We start from the raw sequence: 22,103 nt of genomic DNA on the forward strand, positions 1-22,103 counted from the left end.
GTGTTGGAAAGAGATTCCTCTCTTGCATTGGGATGTATTGAACAATGAGGTATGATGCTGTTGGTGGAAGGCAGAATGCTCTACTTTCCACCACTCCGAAACAGGACACCAAAAAGAGCAATGGATGTTTTAATCCAAGCTAGGCCAACACTTTTGGGCCTGCACACCCCCTTCAGTACCTTCCTCACAGCATGAATTTGTTATTGATTGATGAGAACCAACTCAATGTTCAGACGGGGCACAGACAGCTAGAAGGATCGCTCTTTTTCCACGCTTGTGAGATCCCACTTTGAGTACTATGCCCATTTAGGGGGTTCCCAGTGCAAGACAGACACTGATGTGCACATGATGCATCCAAAGAGGGGCCACCATGATGGTGAAGAACTAAAACACATGACGTACAAGCAGTTCACACAGTGAGATCTGTTTAGCCTGGACGAGAGAAGGCTAAGGGGATCTAGCTATTGTCTTCAACTGGGTAAGGAGATTATAAAGAAGACAATCAAACTCTTCTCAAAAATGCACAGCACAAGGATAAGGGGTAACAAACACAAGTTCCAGCAAGGGAAATTATAATCAGACATAAAGAAAAGTTTCTTCACAATGATGGTGGTGCAGCACTGGAACATCTCCATCCTTGGAGATACTGAAAATTCAATGATGACCTCAACAACCCAATCTAATTGTCCCTGTCTGGGCGAGAGGCTGGGGTACGTGTTGACCTCCAGAGGTCCCTTTCAACATAAAATAGACTATAATCACATCTGTTGTTTTCTCAATAAGTATAAACAGAATTCTAGAGTGTGATTTAGCTCATTTTAACCTCCAATTGAAATCTGAATAATCAGTGATAAGCGCAGGACAGGTTTTCGTTATAAACCCAACCCAAGATGCCAATGAACACCTGCAAACATATACACTGAAGTCAGTTAGGATTTCCTGAAATAAGCCATATAATCAATGGTATTTTTGAGCAGTGATCTTCAAAGATACACTACTTCCATTTACAGACACCAAATGAGTACCACTTAGTCCTTTAAATATAACCTGAAATAAAAGGCCTGCGGAAGTGGCCCTTTCTGGTAACTTTAGGATGCGGGGGAGGAGACAATCTTTCTGTCTAAATACATAGCTTCTTGTGCCCACCATCTCCCTCTGCTTGCTTGTTTGTTTTGTGGTGGGTTTGTTGTTTTTTTTTAATAGTAATAATATTTGCATGCCAAGATCCCAAGTCTCAGTTTTGCTAGCAACTCCCCTTTACGATCTATACATACTAACAGAGCTTTATTAGCTCTTACTTAGCCAACAAATTCCTAAATTCTTGAGTTTTACTTGTAAATGATTTCTACAGATATGAACTATCTGATGGTGACACTTTTTTCTCAACACCAAATGTTTTTCAGTCTAAATAGGTAGTAGTTCTGCTCTCACTTCCATGGATCTTGCCTCCATAAAACCCATGATGTCACATCATAGTCCTGCTGTTCAACCAGCAGCCGCTATGGTCTTTCATAACAGAACAGGTTGGACTAGACCTACATTTTTATATGTAAAGAGCGAGAAGAAAAAGAAGCAAAACTAATAAACTACATTCAATCCCATTTTTTCGTTCTTCCAGTATCTTATCCAGTCAACCGAAGATCACAGAGAAGAAAAATAATTGCTAAATCATTAAGGCCCCCTTACAGGTTCCCTTTAAGTGAATGCTCCTGTAGCCAAAGCACTGCAGTAAATCTTACTACTGCTTCCATTTTTGCCTACACTTTAGGTTTCAAATTCCAACTGTGAGTTAGAAAGGGCAACCCCGGCTTATTCCCTGCAGTTTTAAATTGCTTGCCCAAGAGCATGCAGATTCCTTACCTTCCCAGGATCATCTCTCGGTCGAGGCACCTTCCGAAAACATTTATTCAGAGAGAGGTTATGACGAATAGAGTTCTGATGAGAGAGTAAGAGATACAGGTAAGTGCTACAATAGAAATATACAGCCTTCTGAGTATGCCCAGGAGTGGACAGAGAAACCAGAAGGACGGTGCGTACTCAAAAGCCACAGCTCACTACATATACCCAGAACAGAAGCTGTGGAAAGGAGCAGGATGAATTAGGATGAATAATATGGGGCTGAACCATCTCTATATCTACAGAAGGTGCAATGAAAATAGTATCAGTGTGATGCAGAGGTCGGTAATAACGTGGGGTTTGTGGGGTTTTTTTTTGTTTTGCTTTCTTGGTTGTTGCTGGTAGGTTTTTTGCACGCTCCTTAAGGGGCCACCAGATACATACAACAAAATTCTCAGAGAAAATGGGACTTCTGGCTCCACATTTTCTCCAGCTGGTCAATTCAGTTTCACCTCTGTCTTCTTATTTTGCTCAGTGAGCATATTTTGCACACAATTAAGAAAATAAGTCTTACAATTAGACAAAAAGAGTACTTTAGCAATGCAAGACCTCACCTTCCAACCAATACCAGCATTTTTGTAGTAGGGAAAGTTGTCACAGATCCAACGGTAGATCTCACTCAGTGTCATCTTCTTGGCAGGTGATGAGTTGATAGCATATGTGATCAAGGTGGCATAGCTGTAACGTGGTTTCCCATCTTGGTGCACTGCAGCCTCATCCTTGCTCAGGGTAGCATTGGGATCTGTCGGTGAGCCTGGGGGACACTTTCGGGCTGCCCCTGGAGGTCCTGCTTGTGAGGAACCCCCTAATTTTTCAATAGTAGCCCTTAAAGTAAGCTGTGGGAGCCAGTCTATGGAAGTGAGGCTGCTTTCCAGATCAGAGGCCATGATGCTGGAAGCAGGATTACCTACGAGCAGAAAGGGAATTCCTGAGATATAAATAAGGTGAACCCTAAGAATAGAAACATCCATTTGCATTCCTCCTCTGCTTCTCCTCCTATCACAAATACCTGTGTGAAGATCATCCTACCTCATATACCTTATTCACAGCCAAACAGAATCATCCAAAAAGGCCTATGACTGTGTCTCTGGGAGGACCCTCCTTGCTGATAGTAGCTGAGACAGTGCTGATGGTAACACTGCTAGGACAGTCTTACCCAGAGCATCCCAACTGTTCCCAGGTAAAGAACTAAGATCTATTCAAAGGAAGTGGAGCCTTTCAGCAGCTCTATCACATTCACTCCATTACTATGTAAGCAATATAACCTTGGGAACCCTCACCAAGATTACCTGTAATCTACTATGTTTACTGTGTCAGGTTAAGAGGAAAATCACAACTTGAAGGGAATACTCCTTCATGCCATATACAAACCACAATTTAATTAGATCAGTAGTCACAGTCCTGGAAAAGTCAGGACTGTGACCATCATAACTTGGGGGAAAATTCATTTCTGTCTAAGGCCTAGCCTCTCTTTTTGCATCAGGTGACATTATAACGAATCCTATTACTTAAGAGCTAGGATTACACATCTCATTTTAAAACACCAAGATCATATATAATACTATATATAGATAATTACATCTACCATGTCGAGGTGAACAGACTACATTAAGTTTGTAATAGTTAAAGCTTTTCCTACCATAACCCATTTTTTTCTAAATATACATATCATTTTATTAAATGTTGCTTAATTCACAATATAACAGGCAAGTATTTTCCCCAAATCTGAGACACAAGAAAAACTTACTTGTCCAAAGTCACACAAGTTTGCTACAGGGTAGAAACAGACTTAGGATCTTTCCTCTCATAAATATTATATATTTCCCCTCATAAAAATAAAACACACCTGTAAACATGGCTAGCTCTTGTACCCAGGGTTTTCTGCTTAACAATTATTTAATATGAAGCAGCATGAACTTGTAGGACACAAACTTGTATGTTGTCTTTTGTAGTAGTCAAGGCAGTGGAAAGATCATCATTCGTACTCATAATTGGCTGCGTCGCTACACTAGGAGCAATCCCTTGAAGTCTGGACTCAGGTAGCTAAGTTTCCATGGCCACAACCTGCACTGCTCTGCACTTATTCTTTGCCTAAAGAAAAGAATCACATCTTGAAGGGCTGCGCAAGTTCTGCATCTTTCATTTTTGAAATGAATCTTTTTAGAGGATTAGACGATACTGCCTTTGAGCATGCTAATGCATACAAAAGGTAAGCATACAAGCACACATGCACATACTTATGTACACACTCATGTACCAAATTAAACGCACGCATGTAAGAGAACAGGCTGACACGAACACCCTCTGCTTAGGAAAGATTCATCAGCAGACACCTCCCACCAACTGCATCACTCAGATGAGCGGATCAGATGAGACAGGGAGACACCCATCTGCATGAATACCAATTAGACACTCATTCTAAAAATAGGTATTTGACAATAACACAGTGTGGATGCACAGATCCAGAAACAGATGCACCCAGCATTTTGACACAGAAGCTCCCTGTTCTTCCCCCACAATCATATGCAGCATACCCTGCACTGAAGTGCTCTCACAGCACAAAAGCACTTAAGAGTCTACACTCCAAAACGTTTTTATGCGCTAAACCTTTCATTTTCAGGCGTGTGCTCATCATGCCTCTTAGTGCTCAAACACCTACACAATAACCCAACAAAATCCATCCCTCAACCACTACAAGCAGTGGCTCCAAAGCCTTGGGCTCCGAAAATACCTGAAAAGTAAAACTGCAGCACTATAGTATCTGTAGCAAAGTGGAAACATTTTTCTGTCTGTGGAGGAAAGGAAAAGGCCAACTGCTACTCTAACTTATCTATCTGCTCATCTGCCACGCTATCACACACAATAGTGATACTACTCGCTACACGGCTCACTAGACGATCAGAGCTGCAAAAGGCTTTTCACTTTCCACCCTCATCAAGTTGTTGTTTACTGAATATAGCTCTTGTTGGCTGAATTGATCTACTTTTAAACATTTTAAATTAAAAAAAAAAAAAAAAAAAAAAAAATCCCTATTCCCTCCTGAATTATACAAGGATAAAGCAACAACGTATTAGGAGCGCTACAGGTTGGGGGCAGAGCGGCTGGAGCTGCCTGGCAGAAAAGGACCTGGGGGTGTTGGTTCAACTGTCGGCTGAAGATGAGCCAGCAGTGTGCCCAGGTGGCCAAAAAGGCCAACAGCATCCTGGCCTGTGTCAGGAACAGCGTGGTGAGTAGGACTCGGGAGGTGATCGTCCCCCTGTACTGGGCACTGGTGAGGCCCCACCTTGAGGGCTGGGTCCAGTTTTGGGCGCCTTCCCACAAAAAAGACATTGAGTTGCTGGAGCGGGTCCAGAGAAGGGCAACGGAGCTGGTGAGGGGTCTGGAGCACAAGTCTTGTGAGGAGCGGCTGAGGGAGCTGGGGGTGTTCAGCCTGGAGAAAAGGAGGCTGAGGGGAGACCTTCTCGCTCTCTACAACTCCCTGAAAGGAAGGGGTAGCCGGGGGGGGTGTCAGCCTCTTCTCCCAAGGAACAGGTGATAGGACAAGAGGAAACGGCCTCAAGTTGCACCAGGGGAGGTAGAGGTTGGATATTAGGAAGAATTTTTACACGGAAAGGGTTATCAAGCATTGGAATGGGCTGTCCAGGGAAGCACCATCCCTGGAGGTGTTCAAAACATGGGCTGACGTGGTGCTGGGGGACACAGTTTAGTGATGGTTTGGGTTTTTTTTGTCAGAGTTAAATTGATGGTTGGACTAGATGATCTTGAAGGTCCCTTCCAACCTAGAAGATTCTGTGATTCTATTTTTATCCAGTGGGGATGGACAGACTGCTGAGGTATCCCTGTCACTGAAACACAGCTACATTTGCATGGTAACTTTCCAGGTACAGCCCTCACTAAAAGTAGTATTCAACTTGGGAGAAAACAAACACAGTTGAATGCTTAATTTTGTAAGTGTGCCTTTTAATTTCCACAGTGTATTCAGCGAACAAATTACTGCTGCTTATCATATGCATGCTGAACCATTATAAAATATCAATTGTGCTAACAATACAAATCCAAGGTAAATACAAATTCCCCAGCCACCCCACCCCCCACCTTTTTGGTTTTGTGTTTTGTTTTTTTTGTTGGGTTTTTTTTTTTAACAAGCACAGAAATCAAGAACATTATGTTATGAAACCCTATGGCAGATTAAGATATCAATCTGAAACACCAGAAATTCAAGAAGCAGAAGAAAACACTGCAGTTTTCACAAAGCTTCAGATTTGCCCAGATTATGTCAGTAGAACGCTTGGGATGACTGGCTATGCAGTAAAACGAAAGGCTGACATCAACGTGCCCATTGTCAAAGACACAAGCTTTTGTGTATTTGTTTAAAATGCACTTGGTCAGGTAGACAAGCAAGGTTAGATTTGGGTCCCATTATATCCACACTAAGAATCGGAATATTTTCATTCCCTGGTTCATAAAAATCTTTGACAAGAAAATAGAATCACAGAATCATAGAATGGTTCAGGTTGGAAGGGACCTTAAAGATCATCTAGTTCCAACCTCCTGGCCACGGGCAGGGACACCTCCCACTAGAGCAGGTTGCTCAAAGCCACATCCAGCCTGGTCTTGAATCCCTCCAGGGATAGGGCAGCCACAGCTTCTCTGGGCAACCTGTTCCAGTGTCTCACCACCCTCACAGGAAAGAATTTCTTCCGAATATCTAGTCTAAACCTTCCCTCTTTCAGTTTAAAACCATTACCCCTTGCCCTGTCACTACACTCCCCAATAAAGAGTCCCTCCCTGTCTCTCCTGTAGGCCCCCTTTAAGGACTGGAAAGTCTCTATAAGGTCTCCCTGGAGCCTTCACTTCTCCAGGCTGAACAACCCCAACTCTCATCCTGTCTTCATAGGAGAGGTGCTCCAGCCTCTTTGTGGCCCTCCACTGGACTTGTTCAAACAGGCCCATATCCTTCCTGTGCTGAGGACTCCAGAGCTGGACACAGTACTCCAGGTGGGGTCTCATAAGAGCAGAGTGGAGGGGCAGAAGAACCTCCCTCGACCTGCTGGCCACACCTCTCTTGATGCAGCCCAGGATGTGGTTGGCTTTTTGGGCTGCCAGTGCACATTGCCGGCTCACGTTGAGCTTCTCATCCACCAACACCCCCAAGTCCTTCTCCTCAGGGCTGCTCTCCAGCCGTTCTCCGCCCAGTCTGTATTTGTGCCTGGGTTTGCCATGAACCTAGTGCAAGACCTTGCTTCGTTTGGTTGAACTTCATGAGGTTCACACGGGCCCACCTCTCCAGCCTGTCCAGGTCCCTCTGGATGGCATCCCTTCCCTCCAGTGTGTCAACTGTGCCACACAGCTTGGTGTCATTGGCAAACTTGCTGAGGGTGCACTCGATCCCACTGTCCATGTCGCCAACAAAGATGTTGAACAGCACTGGTCCCAGTACTGATCCCTGACTAATGCCACTTGTCACTGGCTTCCACTTGGACATTGAGCCATTGACCACAACCCTTTGAGTGCGGCCATTCAGCCAGTTCCTTATCCACCGAGTGGTCCGTCCGTCAAATATGTGTCTCTCCAGTTTAGAGACCAAGCGATGTCGTGTGGGACAGCGTCAAACGCTTTGCGGAAGTCCAGGTAGATGATGTCTGTTGCTCTGCCCTTAAACATCCCCAAATCTTAAACAAAGAATTTCTGCGCATACATATGCCCTGATCACCCAGTACTGAAACAACTACTTTTCAGTAAAATACAGCAGCTCTTTAAGAACACATACGCTAAACAGTAATTTAGGACAGAAAGCAAAGACTCAGACCCAATAACAATCCAATGGTAAATTTCGAAGCACTGGAATAATTTTTTTCCCCCAAGTTTAAACTTCGTAACATTACTGGATTTATAAGTCTGTATCCTAGCAACACGGGATCTGTAATAATTAAGCATACTCAAATCTTAGGTAAGGTGGCAATTCCAGAACACGTCAGTGCAAAAATAATTTGGTATAATTGGCTAGTAAATTATTTGAAAGAATACTTACTATAACAGTAACGCTTCCTATAATTTGCACTGCGTATCTTATTTCTCTGATCCAAGCAGTACACTAGCCCAACACTACTTAATGGTATGATAAAACAAGATTGCAGCCAAAACAGAGCAGCTGAAGATTCTTCCAACTTTCCCTTCCCAGTTTATTACCTGGCAAATCTTCTTTCAAACTCTTCTTTTATGATCCCACTCAAACAAAGAAGAAAAAAACCCCCAAACCTAATGACTAACAAACACACTGAACTGAAATAAAGGGTGTTTAAAAACAAAAATTCTACCACACTAGCGAGCCAAAATGAATTTTGAATATGTAAAAAGAAAGTTGAAGACCAGAATTCATAATCTCCCACTTTACACAATACATGGTATCTGTTTATGTATTTGGTCGACTTTAAAAATCAAGGGCAAGGTAGCCAAGTCATAACCACCATTAACAGCTGGAAACCGACTGCAGAATCTTCATTTCTCAAGCATTAACTAGTTACAGTACAACCCCAAGTCAAGACAGGTCAGAGAGATGCACAAATGACAGCCAAGCACTGATCCAAAACTACAATTAAACATAAGAGAATTTGTCTGATTCAGAAGAAAAATGTATTACCCATAAAAGAAAACCCTAGCACTGAATACCTTTTAATAACCATTAATTCACTTGGGACTAGTAATACTTCATTACAGCTTTCCAGGAAAGCAACTGCCTTACTTTGAATATTTGCAACTAGCAAATTAAACCTCAGGCTGAAAACGTAAGGCAGCTTTCTGTCTATCCCGTTGTACTATCCCTGCCGCTGGACTGCAGAAATCTGTACTTTGCCTGCCCTGTTATTTTGCAAGCGTTTGCTCTCAGCCAGTCAGATCTTACCCAGTACTGCTGCTACTTAGATATCAGGACTGAAAAATGTGTGAAATATGGGGAACAGCACTCTAAGGGTCATACCGAACGCAGTTAATAAACACGTATAGCCTGAAATACTCTCTAAGGCTGAGCTCAAAGGCTGCCCAGTCAGAATCAGTTATGACTGAAGCAGAGGGTCGTCACAAGGAATGAAACCACATTGCGCACAACGCGTATTCTAGAATAAATCTCTAAATTTAGTTTTTTATATTAACTCTCACTGTTGCTTTATTTGCTGCTATTCCAATCCAATGAAACACTACTGGCAAAACATTAAAAGGAGAATCAACTTAAGCTTCTTAACATTAAGGAGGAAGAAATGCTCACTACGAAGCAGTGAGAGACGTTGCTGTAGAACACCTACAAAAATACAGCCACGTCTAGTTAGGTGCCTGAAATACAGATCCAGTGATCTAACTAACAATATCCATCTAATACACTCAGAGATACACCTGGTTTCTACAGTATTTAACAAACAAAAAAACCTCAAACCCACCGAACTGGCAAAAAAGAACCACTTGACTGCAACCTTTCTAAAGGGAGAGGTAAGCAGGATGCCAATTAGAGGAAACTGCCTCAAAAAGTAAGGAAAAGTAACACATGAGAATACCACACACATGGAGAAACAGACAGCTTCTACTTTGATGGAAAAAAGGCAATTTTTACATATTTTTGTAAATTACCCATGCAAGAAACCTGTATTCTTATGCCAATACAGAAAGGGGAAAATAATCGATTTTGCTAACTCTGGCAGAAAGAGAAATTTGCCATTTTAAGAAGTGTGCTTTCCCTCAAAAACACGGTGGTGTGAACTAAGAGGGCAGGTACAAAACACTTAAAAATCTTATCTTCTCTAAGCAAACATCCTCATTGAGAGATAGTTGTTTCATGTAAGAAATTAGGAAAAAGGACACCCGATTACCGCATAGTCTGAAATTGTTACCCATTATTTTGGTAACTACTTGTGAGAAGCCTTCAGGAAACGTTTATGTTTCTGGGATCAAATCCAGAAGGAAAAGAGAGGCTGCTGGGTATCGTTCATAAAATGAAACTTAACCTGGAAGGAGTGGTAGGTGGCATGATAGCATATACCAGCAAACCAATAGAAAAGCACTGCACTTTGAAAGTATGCTTCTGTCTGCAGGGCCATTTGAAAGGAGGAAAACCAGTCCCTGGGGCAAAAAGGTAAGAGAAATCATCGTACCCCTAGAACCACGTTTCCCTTCTTCGGGAGCAGTAGAGCAAGCTGAAAAATATTTTCCCAATAAACTACAGGCTTGCAGATGTGGTAATAAGGGGCACACAGTTCTCACTAGTCATGAACCACAAAGCAAAAAAGAATCCAACCAAAGGAAGTCCCTGTCACCTAAGAGCACACAGCATGGCACCACCTATGTGAAAATGAACCACCGCAGTCTGCGCCTGGCCACGTCGCAGTGGTCTGACTCTGTACCCCTACTCAAAACTACTGAGTGTGCAAGACCGAATGGCTTTGAACGTTGGATGCTATTTTGTGTAAAAGAACACAGGTGGTACAGTAATTATGGCATCCCAAACTGGAAATTTGCTAAAAGTTACATTAAGATGGTAGGAAAAATCAGCGTTAGAGGAAGGTGAAAACTTTTAGACCATATATAGCTTAATGTAAATCACTGAACTAATTGTTTTAATAAAATTGTTACACAGACATGGTTTTCTTTTAACTAACAGAAATCTCAACAACACAAGGTTCATATTAAGTCTCCAGGAAAAATAAAAAGAAAACAAATTTGTTTTCATAATAGCTACTAATTACATAAATATCATAATAGCACATTTTAACATAGGACCTTCTCATTCCCTCCATTTTGTGAAAGGTGCACAAGCAGGGTATAATTTTGTATTTTGAGTTCAGTGAACGAACGGCATGGACTGTGCATGAATTCCTGGTACTAATGAAGCATGAAGCCTTGTCGGGACTATAAAGTCACCAAACGCCCCATGTTGGAAGTGCATCAGGATCCAATTCCAAAACTATGTACTAGTTTTGTACAAAACTGACAAAATGGTATATTTTACAAAACCTGACCTGCTTATTTAGACTTATCAACAGATGGCATTGCAGCCAAAGTCTAAAATATTCTTATGTCAAGGGAGACAGTATCTTCACAGGCATAAAAGGCTAGGATCAAGCATAGCTAGTGCCTTGCCAGATTTTAGTAAGACCAACTAATCAAATATTTTTCTTGTCTGATATATAAACACGCAGGGGAAAAAGCAGAGAGAAATACTACACAAACATTGCAGAGACCTCTCAGTCTGAAAATATGCCTTCAAAGTTAAGATTAGTTTGCTTATTTATAGTGCTGCGTAAATGGAAGTGGGAAATACGTAACACCTGTCAAAAGAAACAGCAAACGATATTGAGAATACTGGTATGTTAAAATCCTTTTGAGACAAAAATTATTTTCTTTGTAATAAGACTACTATAAAAGATTTATTCTAATAATAAGCCAAATATTCCATGACAACTCTCCCAATAACAGATTTGAAGTAAAAAGTAAACCAAGCACTTTGAAGCAGCACAATGAAAATACATCAGCACAGCAGCAATGTGTCTACAGCATCCCGCCACCCTCAGTATCACAATGCAATCTTTTACCATTGAAAGTAGGACTTGTCATTCTAAACATACGCCAAGGCAGGCAAGAGAAATCTTTGGCATTTGCTTTAAGAACACTAACAGAACAATTACTCTTACATTGAGAAAGGTGTTGGGTATTGTTTTTGGAATAATTCAAATTTATGAGCAAATATCTGGAATGAAGTCTTCCCTTGGAAACCAGGAAGTCAGTGGTAGAGAAGCTGTATCTAAGAGCAGGTATTTCCCACAGCCTTGTGGGAGCACCCAGGTCGAAGAGAAGGATTTCAATTTTAGCTGCCTATCAGAATCACATCCAGTAGTAAACCTTCAGTACAGGATATGCAAACACTGACATGATACCCAGATCATCTCTGAAATTAGAAACAACATCAGAAGTAGATCAGCATGCAGAATATCTTGCTCAGAAGATCTTCACATCATTGCAAAGATAGGTACAGAAACTCAAGTTAAAAGAATACAACATGCACTTATAAATGAAAACCGTATTCTTATTCCCATTGAAAAATGGGTCTATCGATGAAAAATGATCGTTAATCTTGCAGTTTAATAATAGTAATACTACAAAGCTTCTATGTAAGAGAGCTCCCAGGGCTAAACGAATGCCAGCCAGGCATAGTGAAAAGGAAAATCCGATTGCAAGTGGTCAGAACCTGCTCACTAAAGGCTCAACCACTGAAAATAGATTAGTCAATACGAGCTCTGCAATAGTTGCTGAAACAAGCCACAACCCATTCCGTCCCACTTGTAGAAATGAGTATCAAGTACTAGCAAGAACTACACACTGAATTCATAGAAAATAAGGAAATTGGTATCAAGTGCAGATTAGTCGTATGCCACGTGGCCAAAATGAACATACAGCAGATGTTCCCAGAGTTAAGATTACCAAAGCACTGCAGAAAAGCTTGTTAAAGAGTTTGGAAGCAAAGTGCAGTTGAAATTGAAGTTGGAGAATGATCAGAAGAATCAAGTAATATCGTGTGAAGCTCATAAATTAGGTCTTAACCACTGCCTTAATGTAATTCCTTTTCACTATTCTGTTAGCTGTTATTCTGAAGTAAACTGACTGAACCATCTTCCAGGAGGCAAAACACCTGACAATCCCTAGCCAGGCTCACAACCTGTAGAGATTTGTACCAAGCTTAAAGGTCAAGAGAATTCAGAATCACACTAGCAAGGAACACACACCCATTAACAGTTTCTTCCGGCTTAAAATACTAGTATTGCTACTTTCTGCATCCTACTCATAAAACGCTCCATTTGGTGTATCATCCTCAAACTAAATCTCCTGTACATTTCCTTAGAGATACTGAGAAAAGCCCCTTTCTTCCACATACTTGCCACAGTTGCCACCTTGCAACTGCGAGTAAATATTACTCTGCTCTAACCCTCACCTTCCTAGTCTTTGAAATGTTATTGCTTTGCTTATGATGATCTTTATTTACTTTTGTAATCATCCTTCTTTACAAAAGAAGCCAGGGAGAGGAGGGTACATATAATAAGACAACTACCTCTGAGTATCAGTTAAGACCTTTTGAATAATTTTCAAATATGCAAATAAGTAGTTTCCCATTTGTCTGGCCTCTATTGGCTGGCAATTTTCCTATATGTATCAAGGTATGAGTCAGCTGAGGAAGAATGCGAAGAGATGCTAATGCAAGAAACAGAAAAGCACAGTGTCATGCTTGCGTTGCTGGCAGTGCGAAGGACAATACAGTAAGAGACACTGACAGATAGGGGAGAAACACAAATGTGAAGGCCCCTTAGAGTGAGTACAAGAAGCTGGAACCTTACGTGGTGGATGATAGCCAACGAATAAGCTTGTCAAGGAGGAGATGTCAACATGTTAAGAAAACACGCCAGGAGGATAGCTTCAGTAACTGTGTTTTTAACAAGACAAGGAGGTAACACAGTTGTCAGAGGCCAGCAAGAACAGCTAGCAGTAACCAAGATGGTAAATGAAGGAGAAACCGTAAGGGTTACCCAAAGAGAAAGAAAAGAGAAAGAAGAAGTGGGAGATTCAGGCCATGAAACTGGAAGATGAGCCCCTATCCTGTAGGCACGGAGCAAGAAGAGTGTGACAAAACCCATGTCATAGGCCCAACTGCGGAGACTCGCAATAGAGGAAAGCAGGAAACAAAGGGAAATCTCAAAGGAGCTTTCTGGAGTTCTACCCTGGCCTCAGCGGTCTTAAACTTGTGGCAGATCATTCAAAAAAGTTGTTAAGGTAGTATGCCAAATTGCATAATGTAATATCACTGGCACGAAGGAGATAAAGAAAAGCAAAGAGAGGATACCAGAGGTGGGTCTTGTATGAAAAAAAAAAATAAATAAATAAACGGAGGAAGGTAAATAGCTTAGTGCAGAAGGTACTGAATGAATGACTAGAACAGTAGGAGGGAAACCAGGAAAATACTGACACAAAAGTCAAGGGAGGACAGGATTTCAAGACTGGGCATGATCAAGTGTCAAAAACAGCAAGGAAGCCAAGAAGGATGAAGATGGAATAGAGACCCTGAGACCTGGCCAAGAAAAGGTCATTAGAGATCTTAGGAGAAGCTTCAAGGGAGGCAGAATATCTATACTTAAGTCAACTTAAAAAAACAGTTCTAGGCTGTAGATATGGTACAGGATGTTTCAGTTTTGGAGTCACAGGTCCTTCCGTGAAACAAAAATTAATTGGGGCATCATACTTTCACTGTTTCTTAATGCCACAAAAAGTGGTTTTGAGTTCAATATCGCATTGTAATTGTAATCAACAGCAAGAAGAATAGCCAGCCTTTATAAAGTGTTTTTCATCCTTATACTTTGGAACCCTTATAAAAGACCAATAACCTATTCCAGGATAAATGGGAAGCCGTACATGAAGAAGCGCACAGCCCAAGGTCAGCCAGTAGAGGAGTAGCAGAACGACGCAGAGAACACAGGTCTCCCAAACCCCAGGCCAGTTCTCTACATTCAAAGTTTGTCTGCTTTGTTCAGGTAGAGATAAAGTGAATTTCAAAGGTAACTATTTAAGCAGCTTGTTTATTTTTCTCTGCAAATTCCTGATGGGGAAAGAGAATTGTTTTGGGTTTGCTGAACAATAGTTTTTTGGGGGAAACTGAGAATTCAGAAACTTTGCTCCTTTAATTTGTGACCACAAAAAGTTCAGATTCCTTCCTGATTATTCAGATTTGAACTTTTAACAGTAATTACATATTTCTCCTATAATCAGCCACAGTCTTTATACAGCAGAGAGCATAAATAAAATTTGAATTGCTAATTGTAAAAAACAAAAAAGCAAATATTTTTTTCCTTGAGGTATAAAAGCTCTCACTTGTCATCTCCCCCTCTCCCTCATTATTGTCTCTCTTATACATAAAAAAGGGCCAAAAAAGAATATACATTCCCTTATTTCTTGACTTCACATCAAGTAAACTGACCAGCTTAGAAATATGAGGAATGAGGTACTGGGCCTTGCACAAATTGCTCACTCCAATTCTCAAAACCATGATCCTGAAGCGCTGGAAGAAACCAGAGAACGTAACACAAGAGCTTTTCATTCTAACCAACTACGACCCAGCTATTGGTGACGAAGGGAAGCAGGCAAGGGAGAAGGGGGGGTGGGAGAATGAATGAGTCGAATGGATTATGGAGAAAAAGCACCATTCCCCAGCCTAGCAAAACTGAATATTTTCAGTGGAACAAAATTCTATTTACTATATAGCAGTAAAAAAGAACAGGTTTCTTGACATAACCTCGAACAAAAAACACTACGTGTCCACAAGCATATAAACTAATGGAAGTCAAACCAAGGTCAAAATGCAGGTGTGGAATTAAGAGCAGGGCCTGAGAGTTGCAGTAAGAAAGGATTCCTGCTAGTGAAGAATCCTAAAGAGGAGATGAGTGATGCTTGCTTGACGAAGAGAGGAGCAGCATTTTAGGTTTATAACACCAGAGGACAGAATGCCAAAGGGACAGCACGGAAAATGACAGGCAAAGAGCAGTACAGAGAGAACCGGGAGGAGGAGTGGGGTGTAGGAGGAAATGAGAGTAAAGAAGTAGGCGGGGTGGAAACATGCTGGGCCTTAAAGGTGCAGGAGAGGAACCCGACTGTGACATGATGGTAGGAAGCCTGGGATGGGATTCAGGAAAGGGTTCACAAGGTCAGGAACTAGCAAAAACTGTGCGTTGTCTACCTTTAAGACTCCAACCTGAGGTTTGTAACAGGACGGGGTACAGGATGGGGCAGGTCAAAGACAGAAGGATAAAACAACAGTCTAGGCCAAATCTTGGCAAAGCACCACAGAACGCAACACTAAATTGGTTTTAAACTCTGCTGCACAGTCTCCAAGTCCTGAAACATTCCCAACATTCTGCATTTTCATTTCAAACTTAAAATGAAAATTTGCAATTAATTAATTATGAAAACATACTGCAGCATGCTTGCTTGCTCTCTCAGTAATACACGTAACACAGACTGCCTTTAATAGTGAAAGCATGAGTACAGGGGCAGAAATATGTTACAGATTTTTAAGTTCATCATACATCCCTTAGAAGGAAGAAGGAAACAACAACAGCAGAATAGACAGCAAGTTGCTACCCTAGCAAGATGATAAGCATTTGGAGGTTGAACACATCAACTGGATATTTTTGCTAAAATAACACAATGTGCAACAGCCAGTAATAGAGATTTAAATGGTTTTCTTTAGGCTTCAGAGTTAACACAACTGGAGAGTACAAACATTTCAGAGATACCATTTTTGGCTGTCCATTAATCTGGGTGCTACTCACATTTTCAAAGTTGTCTTCCAGACCAAAAATGCTAGAAGCAGTAATTTTTAAAGTTTCAATTCTGAAGCATCACTCAGCAACAGATTCTGGAAATGGAGTACTACAAAACACAGAGGGTTCTGTATGAAAGTCTCTGGTTACAATTCTACCCAAGGTTGGGAGAAGCAAATGGAAAAATGAGTCCAGAAGCGTTTCATCTTTTGCCTGCTAATGACCGAGATGTAATTCCTGTCTGACAGCTGTGTAAAATGAGATAATCAGCTCAGTCCTGCTCTTGAGGGACAGCTGTCCACATCACAGACACCATTAGCGATACCTCCTTTCTGACACTTGAAGTAAAGGGCGAAAGATCCAAACTGTGATGCAGACTGAATCTCCCACTACGTGAAGGTCAGCTGAAGTTTAGGGGAGGAGGTAGTAAGCAAAGATACCTGTACATCTGGGATAAGAAAAAACTTCTCCAGACACACTAGCATTCAGATGTGTTTTTAAAAGTACTACAGTAGTCACAACCCCATCTCAGACTGGGAAATTATATCCAAACTCCTCAAACTGTTTACTGTATTTCATTCCAACTTTTCTGACTACCCTAGAAACTTGTCTACAGAAACAGATTTCAAGACAAAACCCAAGAACTTACAGAACACATACGTAAACATTAATACAACCTCATGATCTTTCAGTAATGTAATTCTTCTCCCACAACTCTCTAGACCTTCTCATTTCATTTTACTTAAGAGCTTGACCTGAGAAATGCCACACACAGTTCTCAGATGGGAGCAGAGTGCACACAGGACAGGATCAGACTGCTTCAACTTTAAAAGTCAAGTTTGGAAGCATGAATGCCCAGTGTTAAATTTACGAACCCCTACACGCATAACTGTCTCCTTACTCAAATGTTGAAGCCTTCATTGCTTCTGTTGAGGTCAACTCTACGTTCCTGGGCGCTTACAAGAATTACGCCATTTACTTAGGTACCTAAATGTGGTTTTTAAAGTCTAATTTTAGGTGTTCAGGTTTAACATTCTTAATGTACACTCCTAAAGACATAGCACTTCCATTTAAATGCGTCTATAAAGCACCTTGCGCTTTTATGAAGATAAATAATATTCTCCCTTTTTCTTTTATGGATACTTTTATATAAAATAAATGGTGCAGAACAGCTGCAGTATTCCACCTCAGAGGAAGCTGCATTTTAGCCTGTCATAAACATTTGACGTAAATACCATGATCACACTGAAGAGCTATGCTCTCTAAAAATTATTCCCTTCCTTAAATTTATCACTATGTCCTAGCTTTTGTATAGCTGTGTTTTAGACCATGAGATTTTCAGAGCAGAGACTGCCTTAATTTTGTGCGTCCAAGTCAGCACTGAATGCCCTGTCAGCAATTAACATGCGACTTTCGGCCTTGTATGTCTGTCATAAATATTTAAAGCGCAGGCAGCAAATCCAAAATCTTAATCTTTATCATTAATAATGAAGAAAAAAAAAAATGTTTCATTTACAAAAAGATAATTGTTGTGGGAGAGCAGAATTTTGTAAGGCTGGCATATATATTCTGTAAAGTGCCCTGGCATCCATCAGAGCCAAAAGCACTTGAAAAATGTCAAGTCATTACTGTGAGTAAGGGGGCAGCACGAGGTAAATTAACCTCAAGAGCATGAAAAGTCAGTTACCCCCTTGAATGTACAAAGGCCAAAATGCCTCGGTTATCTCTTCCCCTGTGCTAGATAACACAGCTGTACTCAAAACAGGCTGATTGCGTAACTATAGGGCAACAGGTAGGAGGGCATCTAACAGTACCCCCAGAACATATGTATGCTTCATGGTTCAGCCTTCCCTTGGAATGAGGCACCCTCTGAAGCTACGGATAATTGTCAAAATTCTCTGCCAAAATGGGGAATCACTTTGGAGTGGCCTCGCATCTTTTGTCTCATCTTGCTAGCATATTACACCAAGGAGTTCCTTCTTCAGGGACTCCCTGTTAACCATTGTGCTCCCAAATGGATTCCAGAAGGGCTCCTGTCCTGGCTAAGGACCCTTTGATCTTGCATTTCCTCACTGCTATCTCACTGGAGAACAGAAACAGGAATATCTCAGGTGAGATATCCTTAGGCATGATTTTCCTGCTACAGGAATCTGCTTTGGCTTCCTCTGAGATGAAGTCTCTCTCAGACTTGATTTCTCAGGAAATTGCTATGTTAGTGTCAGAATACTCATTTCTGAGTGGAAATTAACTGCCTCATTTACAAAAAACAGCCAGCTTGGCTCACCACAGCACTAGAGCATTAGGATTCACATTCCTAGCCCCTGACCATAGTGTAAAACACAGATGAAGACTGGTGACAACAGAATGGCTTCTTTTGGCTTTACCAGCACCATCACGATTTTCACTCCCAGGCCCCTGAGCACCACAGAACCCACTCTCAAGGGCACTCTTTCCAGAATTTACCCCACAGCCCCTAGGTACAATAGGACACGGATCTCAAAGTACTAGCACTGGGATCTGCACGTTCAGCTCCCAAGCACAGCGAGGTATGCATTGCACAATGATTTTATTCCCACAGTTGCGAGCATAGTAAGACCCACATGGAGAACAACTGACATGCCAATGCCACGGGTGCATCCTTGGACACTAGCACTACAAATCACTGCTCCCATCTCCTCAACGCCTTTTTGGCCAGTATTATCCTTCCCAGTGACCCCTAAATGACAGAAATTAATTTCACACTGGTGATGATAAAGGCTGAGTCGAGGATGAATACACCAGCGATAGAAGGTAACAGGGACAGGGCAGAGAGGCTTCTTACAATTAACTAGGGCTAAGGTCTCCCATAAGCTAAATAGTGAGAGAAAGAATCAGGTCAGTTCCATATAGCATATAAGGGAGCTAAATGAGAGACAGAGAAAAAGAAGGCTGGGGAGAGGTTCAGAAACAGAAGGAGAGAGAGAAGATTAAAACGAAAGCAGATACAATGAGAAGAGACATGGAAAACAAGGACAGAAGGCTAAAGAGGACAGCTAGGAATAGGTGATATAAAGTGGTCACTCACTCCGTCTGGAAGGTTTTCTGGAGGGAGATGGATTATCTTCAGTGCTGGTTTCTGGGATGCTGCCCTTCACACTCCTTCTCTGAGACCCATCCTCAGAGTGTTGCTGTCTATTCCAAGAGCTTCTTCAAGAAATATTTCGAGGGCAAAGGGATTGTGGATGAAATCAGGATCTTAAGTATTAAAACAATCTGCTTGGGATTGTCAGTCCCCTAAAACTGCTGGGTTTATCCCAGGATGGAGATACTCTCTCCTTTTTGGCAGCTAACTACTAAACGGGTGTTCCCCTGGGAGACAGCCTTTTCACCAATTGCCAGATTATTTCAGAGATCAATTTCCCCAATCTCCCTACCTGTAAATCTCTCTTCTCTTTCCTTTAGGTGCACCTTGTCCTTAAGGGTGGACAATTCCTTCTCTGAAAAAAATTCTTGCTATCTCTGTCGATATTATCAGTGAAATCTGCCTTTTCCTTTCCCTGTAACTAGGAGGCGTGTCTTCTCTCCTTGCACAGGATATTTGAAGAAGACCGTGTTGGGATTAGGGATCTTCCTTGGGATGAAGGAAGATGAGGTCAATATTGGAAATTACCTTTATCTCCAGTGGTTAACAGCAACTGGAAAAGGGAAGAAGATCTAAATCTGCCTCTGCTTTCTCTCCCTTGTTTTGCTCTCTCTGCTGCCTGCTGAGCAGATGAAAATAATTAAAATTACTAGGTAAGTATCTGGAGCTCCTGCTTATTTCTATCTCGGGGACTGCCTCTCTTGGGCATATGGGGTTTCTTCTGTGGAGACTCCCCTTACTACCTGGTCTGGGGACGAGCTAGGGAAGGGCTGTCTCGTCTCCTTGGGGGAGGAATCTCCTCAGCAGTGGAGGGGAGTAGGTGGTAAGGGTTATTCTCACAACCCTCAGAAACCGGGGTCTGAGAACACCTCTCCCCTAAACAGGTATGGAGGGAGCTCCAAGAGGCTCTATTCCACGGCAAGGAAGAGCAGACCTGCTTCTAGATAGTGGCCAGGGCTTGGTGCTGGGGGCCTCTGCCCACCTTTGGCTCGTTAGTGGGGAAAGAGGCAAATGTTAGGCTTCCCCTCCAGTTGTCGGGAAGGGGGCTGGCGGGTGCGCCCCGGTCTGCCAGCGAGGCGGGGGTGGCGAGGGGCCGCCGGGGCGTCCCCCCCCCGCCGGGAGCGGGGCTGCCTAGCGGGGTGTCCCCTCACGGCTGCGGATGGGGTAGGGGGCGGCGGGCAGGGTCTCTTCCCCACCCCGGCAGGCTACGGGGGTGTCCCTCTACCCCGGCTGCCCGGAGGCTGTCCCTGGCTTCCCCCCAGGCCCCAGCTCCTCTTGCCCGGGCCCGGCTACCACGGGAGGCCGCGGCGGCTCACGGGCCTGCGCGGGGCTCAGCGGCCGCCTCCGCCGCCTTCCGCCGGGCCTCGGCTTCGTCCCCGAGGGGCTCCCCGGCCTCCGGTGCGGGGGGCCCCGGCCGGGCGGCGCTGAGTCTCTTCAGGCCCCGCCGCTCCCGCGGCTGCTGCTCCGGGCTGCGGCTCCACTGCAGGCCCCGGCTCCTCCCCGGCCTCCGCTCCGCCTCTCCCGGCTCCCCCCGGCCGCGGCCGCCCCCGCCTCCCCGGGTTAAGGAGGCGCCGGTCTGGGGGAGCTGCGGCCACCCAGCGGGGGCCGCGCCCGCTCTATCCGGTGGAGGGGAGAGCTCGGCTCCGCCCGGGGAGCTTGGCTGCCCGTCTGGACCAGCCGGGGCCGCGGCCTTTCCAGGCTCCCTCGCCCCGGGGTCTCGATTCACCCTGGAAGTAGCCGCCGGCCGTGGGGTCCTCGCCCTTCAGGCCGCTGCCGGCAGCGGCCCCTTCCCGCCCCCCCGGCTGGCGGCGGCAGCTGCTGGGCCACCTCTGCAACAGCCGCTCGCCCGCCCGGCGGGCATCTCCCCCGGCCCGGGACGCTGCTCCCGAATGGCCGCGTGGGCCTGGCAGCCCCCCGCCGGTCGCGCTCGCCGCTCGGGGTGCCCTGCCCCGTTCCTGCCAGCCACGCTAGGGTTGTGCCCTGCTGCGGCCCGGGGCGCTCAGTCTTTCTCCCACCCCCCAGAAAATTCAGCTGTCCATCCCTGGTAATCTTCCCTCACCCCTTGTAATTGTCGATAACCCATTGCAGTCACGTCCCCAAATCTTTTTTTTTTTTTTTTTTTTTCTTCGTTTCTGCCATAACCCCATTAAAGTCTCATCGCCATCTCTCCAATCTGTTACAACTGGCCAAAACCATATAGAAAACCCTGTGAAGGACATAGAGCGTTGTCCTGCTTTCACCCAGTTGGCTGAAAACCGGGAGTCTCATGTCAGTGTGTTGCAAGACTAGTCCTGGGGATGCAGAACAAGGCAACCGTCCATTATTTTACATCATGAAAGGGGACTGTGTGGTGAGGTAAACTAAATAGATCAGATATACTCCCAAAATGTGTGTGTGAGAAAAAACAGCCCCTACCTGAGATCCCCCTGCATCTGAGGCCAGTGCCATGGGCAGGCCACTTCTACGGGGAAATCTGAAATGCAGGACCATGACAGAGCCTCCTTCAAGGTCCCTATCCTGGTTATCTGAAAGATGCCCTGTATTTGATAATCTCTTCTTTCTGTGGGTAGTTTCACATTCGTATCCCCCCAAACGGTAACATGGCTGGTAAGGCTTGGAGTAGAGGATAGGACACCCGCTGGGAGAAAACGGCGTTTTCTGAGTAATTTTTTTTTTTCTTCTGGAAACTAATATAGAAAATGTCTGATAGTAGAGGAGACATTGTATTGTAAGTCTTGCTGCTT

The 22,103-nt window shown here is 43.6% G+C and overlaps 1 protein-coding gene across 2 annotated transcripts in view; it reads right to left on the reverse strand.

The window, feature by feature from the left end:
* FOXJ2 (forkhead box J2) overlaps positions 1–20,206 on the reverse strand; it is a 28,958-nt gene extending 8,752 nt beyond the window's left edge. The window contains exons 1-3 of one of the 2 annotated variants that reach the window (XM_074148117.1): positions 19,303–20,206; positions 2,451–2,803; positions 1,861–1,935 (exon numbers count right to left, since the gene is read on the reverse strand). In XM_074148117.1, the coding sequence (XP_074004218.1) occupies positions 1,861–1,935; positions 2,451–2,783 (408 nt within the window). In that variant the 5' untranslated portion in view covers positions 2,784–2,803; positions 19,303–20,206. Of the gene's footprint in view, positions 1–1,860; positions 1,936–2,450; positions 2,804–19,302 lie in introns of those variants that run through there. The other variant, XM_074148125.1, reaches the window with a different exon arrangement.
* Positions 20,207–22,103: the final 1,897 nt, after the last annotated feature.

This window comes from Numenius arquata, chromosome 1 (assembly GCF_964106895.1).
Source record: "Numenius arquata chromosome 1, bNumArq3.hap1.1, whole genome shotgun sequence".
Taxonomy (NCBI): domain Eukaryota; kingdom Metazoa; phylum Chordata; class Aves; order Charadriiformes; family Scolopacidae; genus Numenius; species Numenius arquata.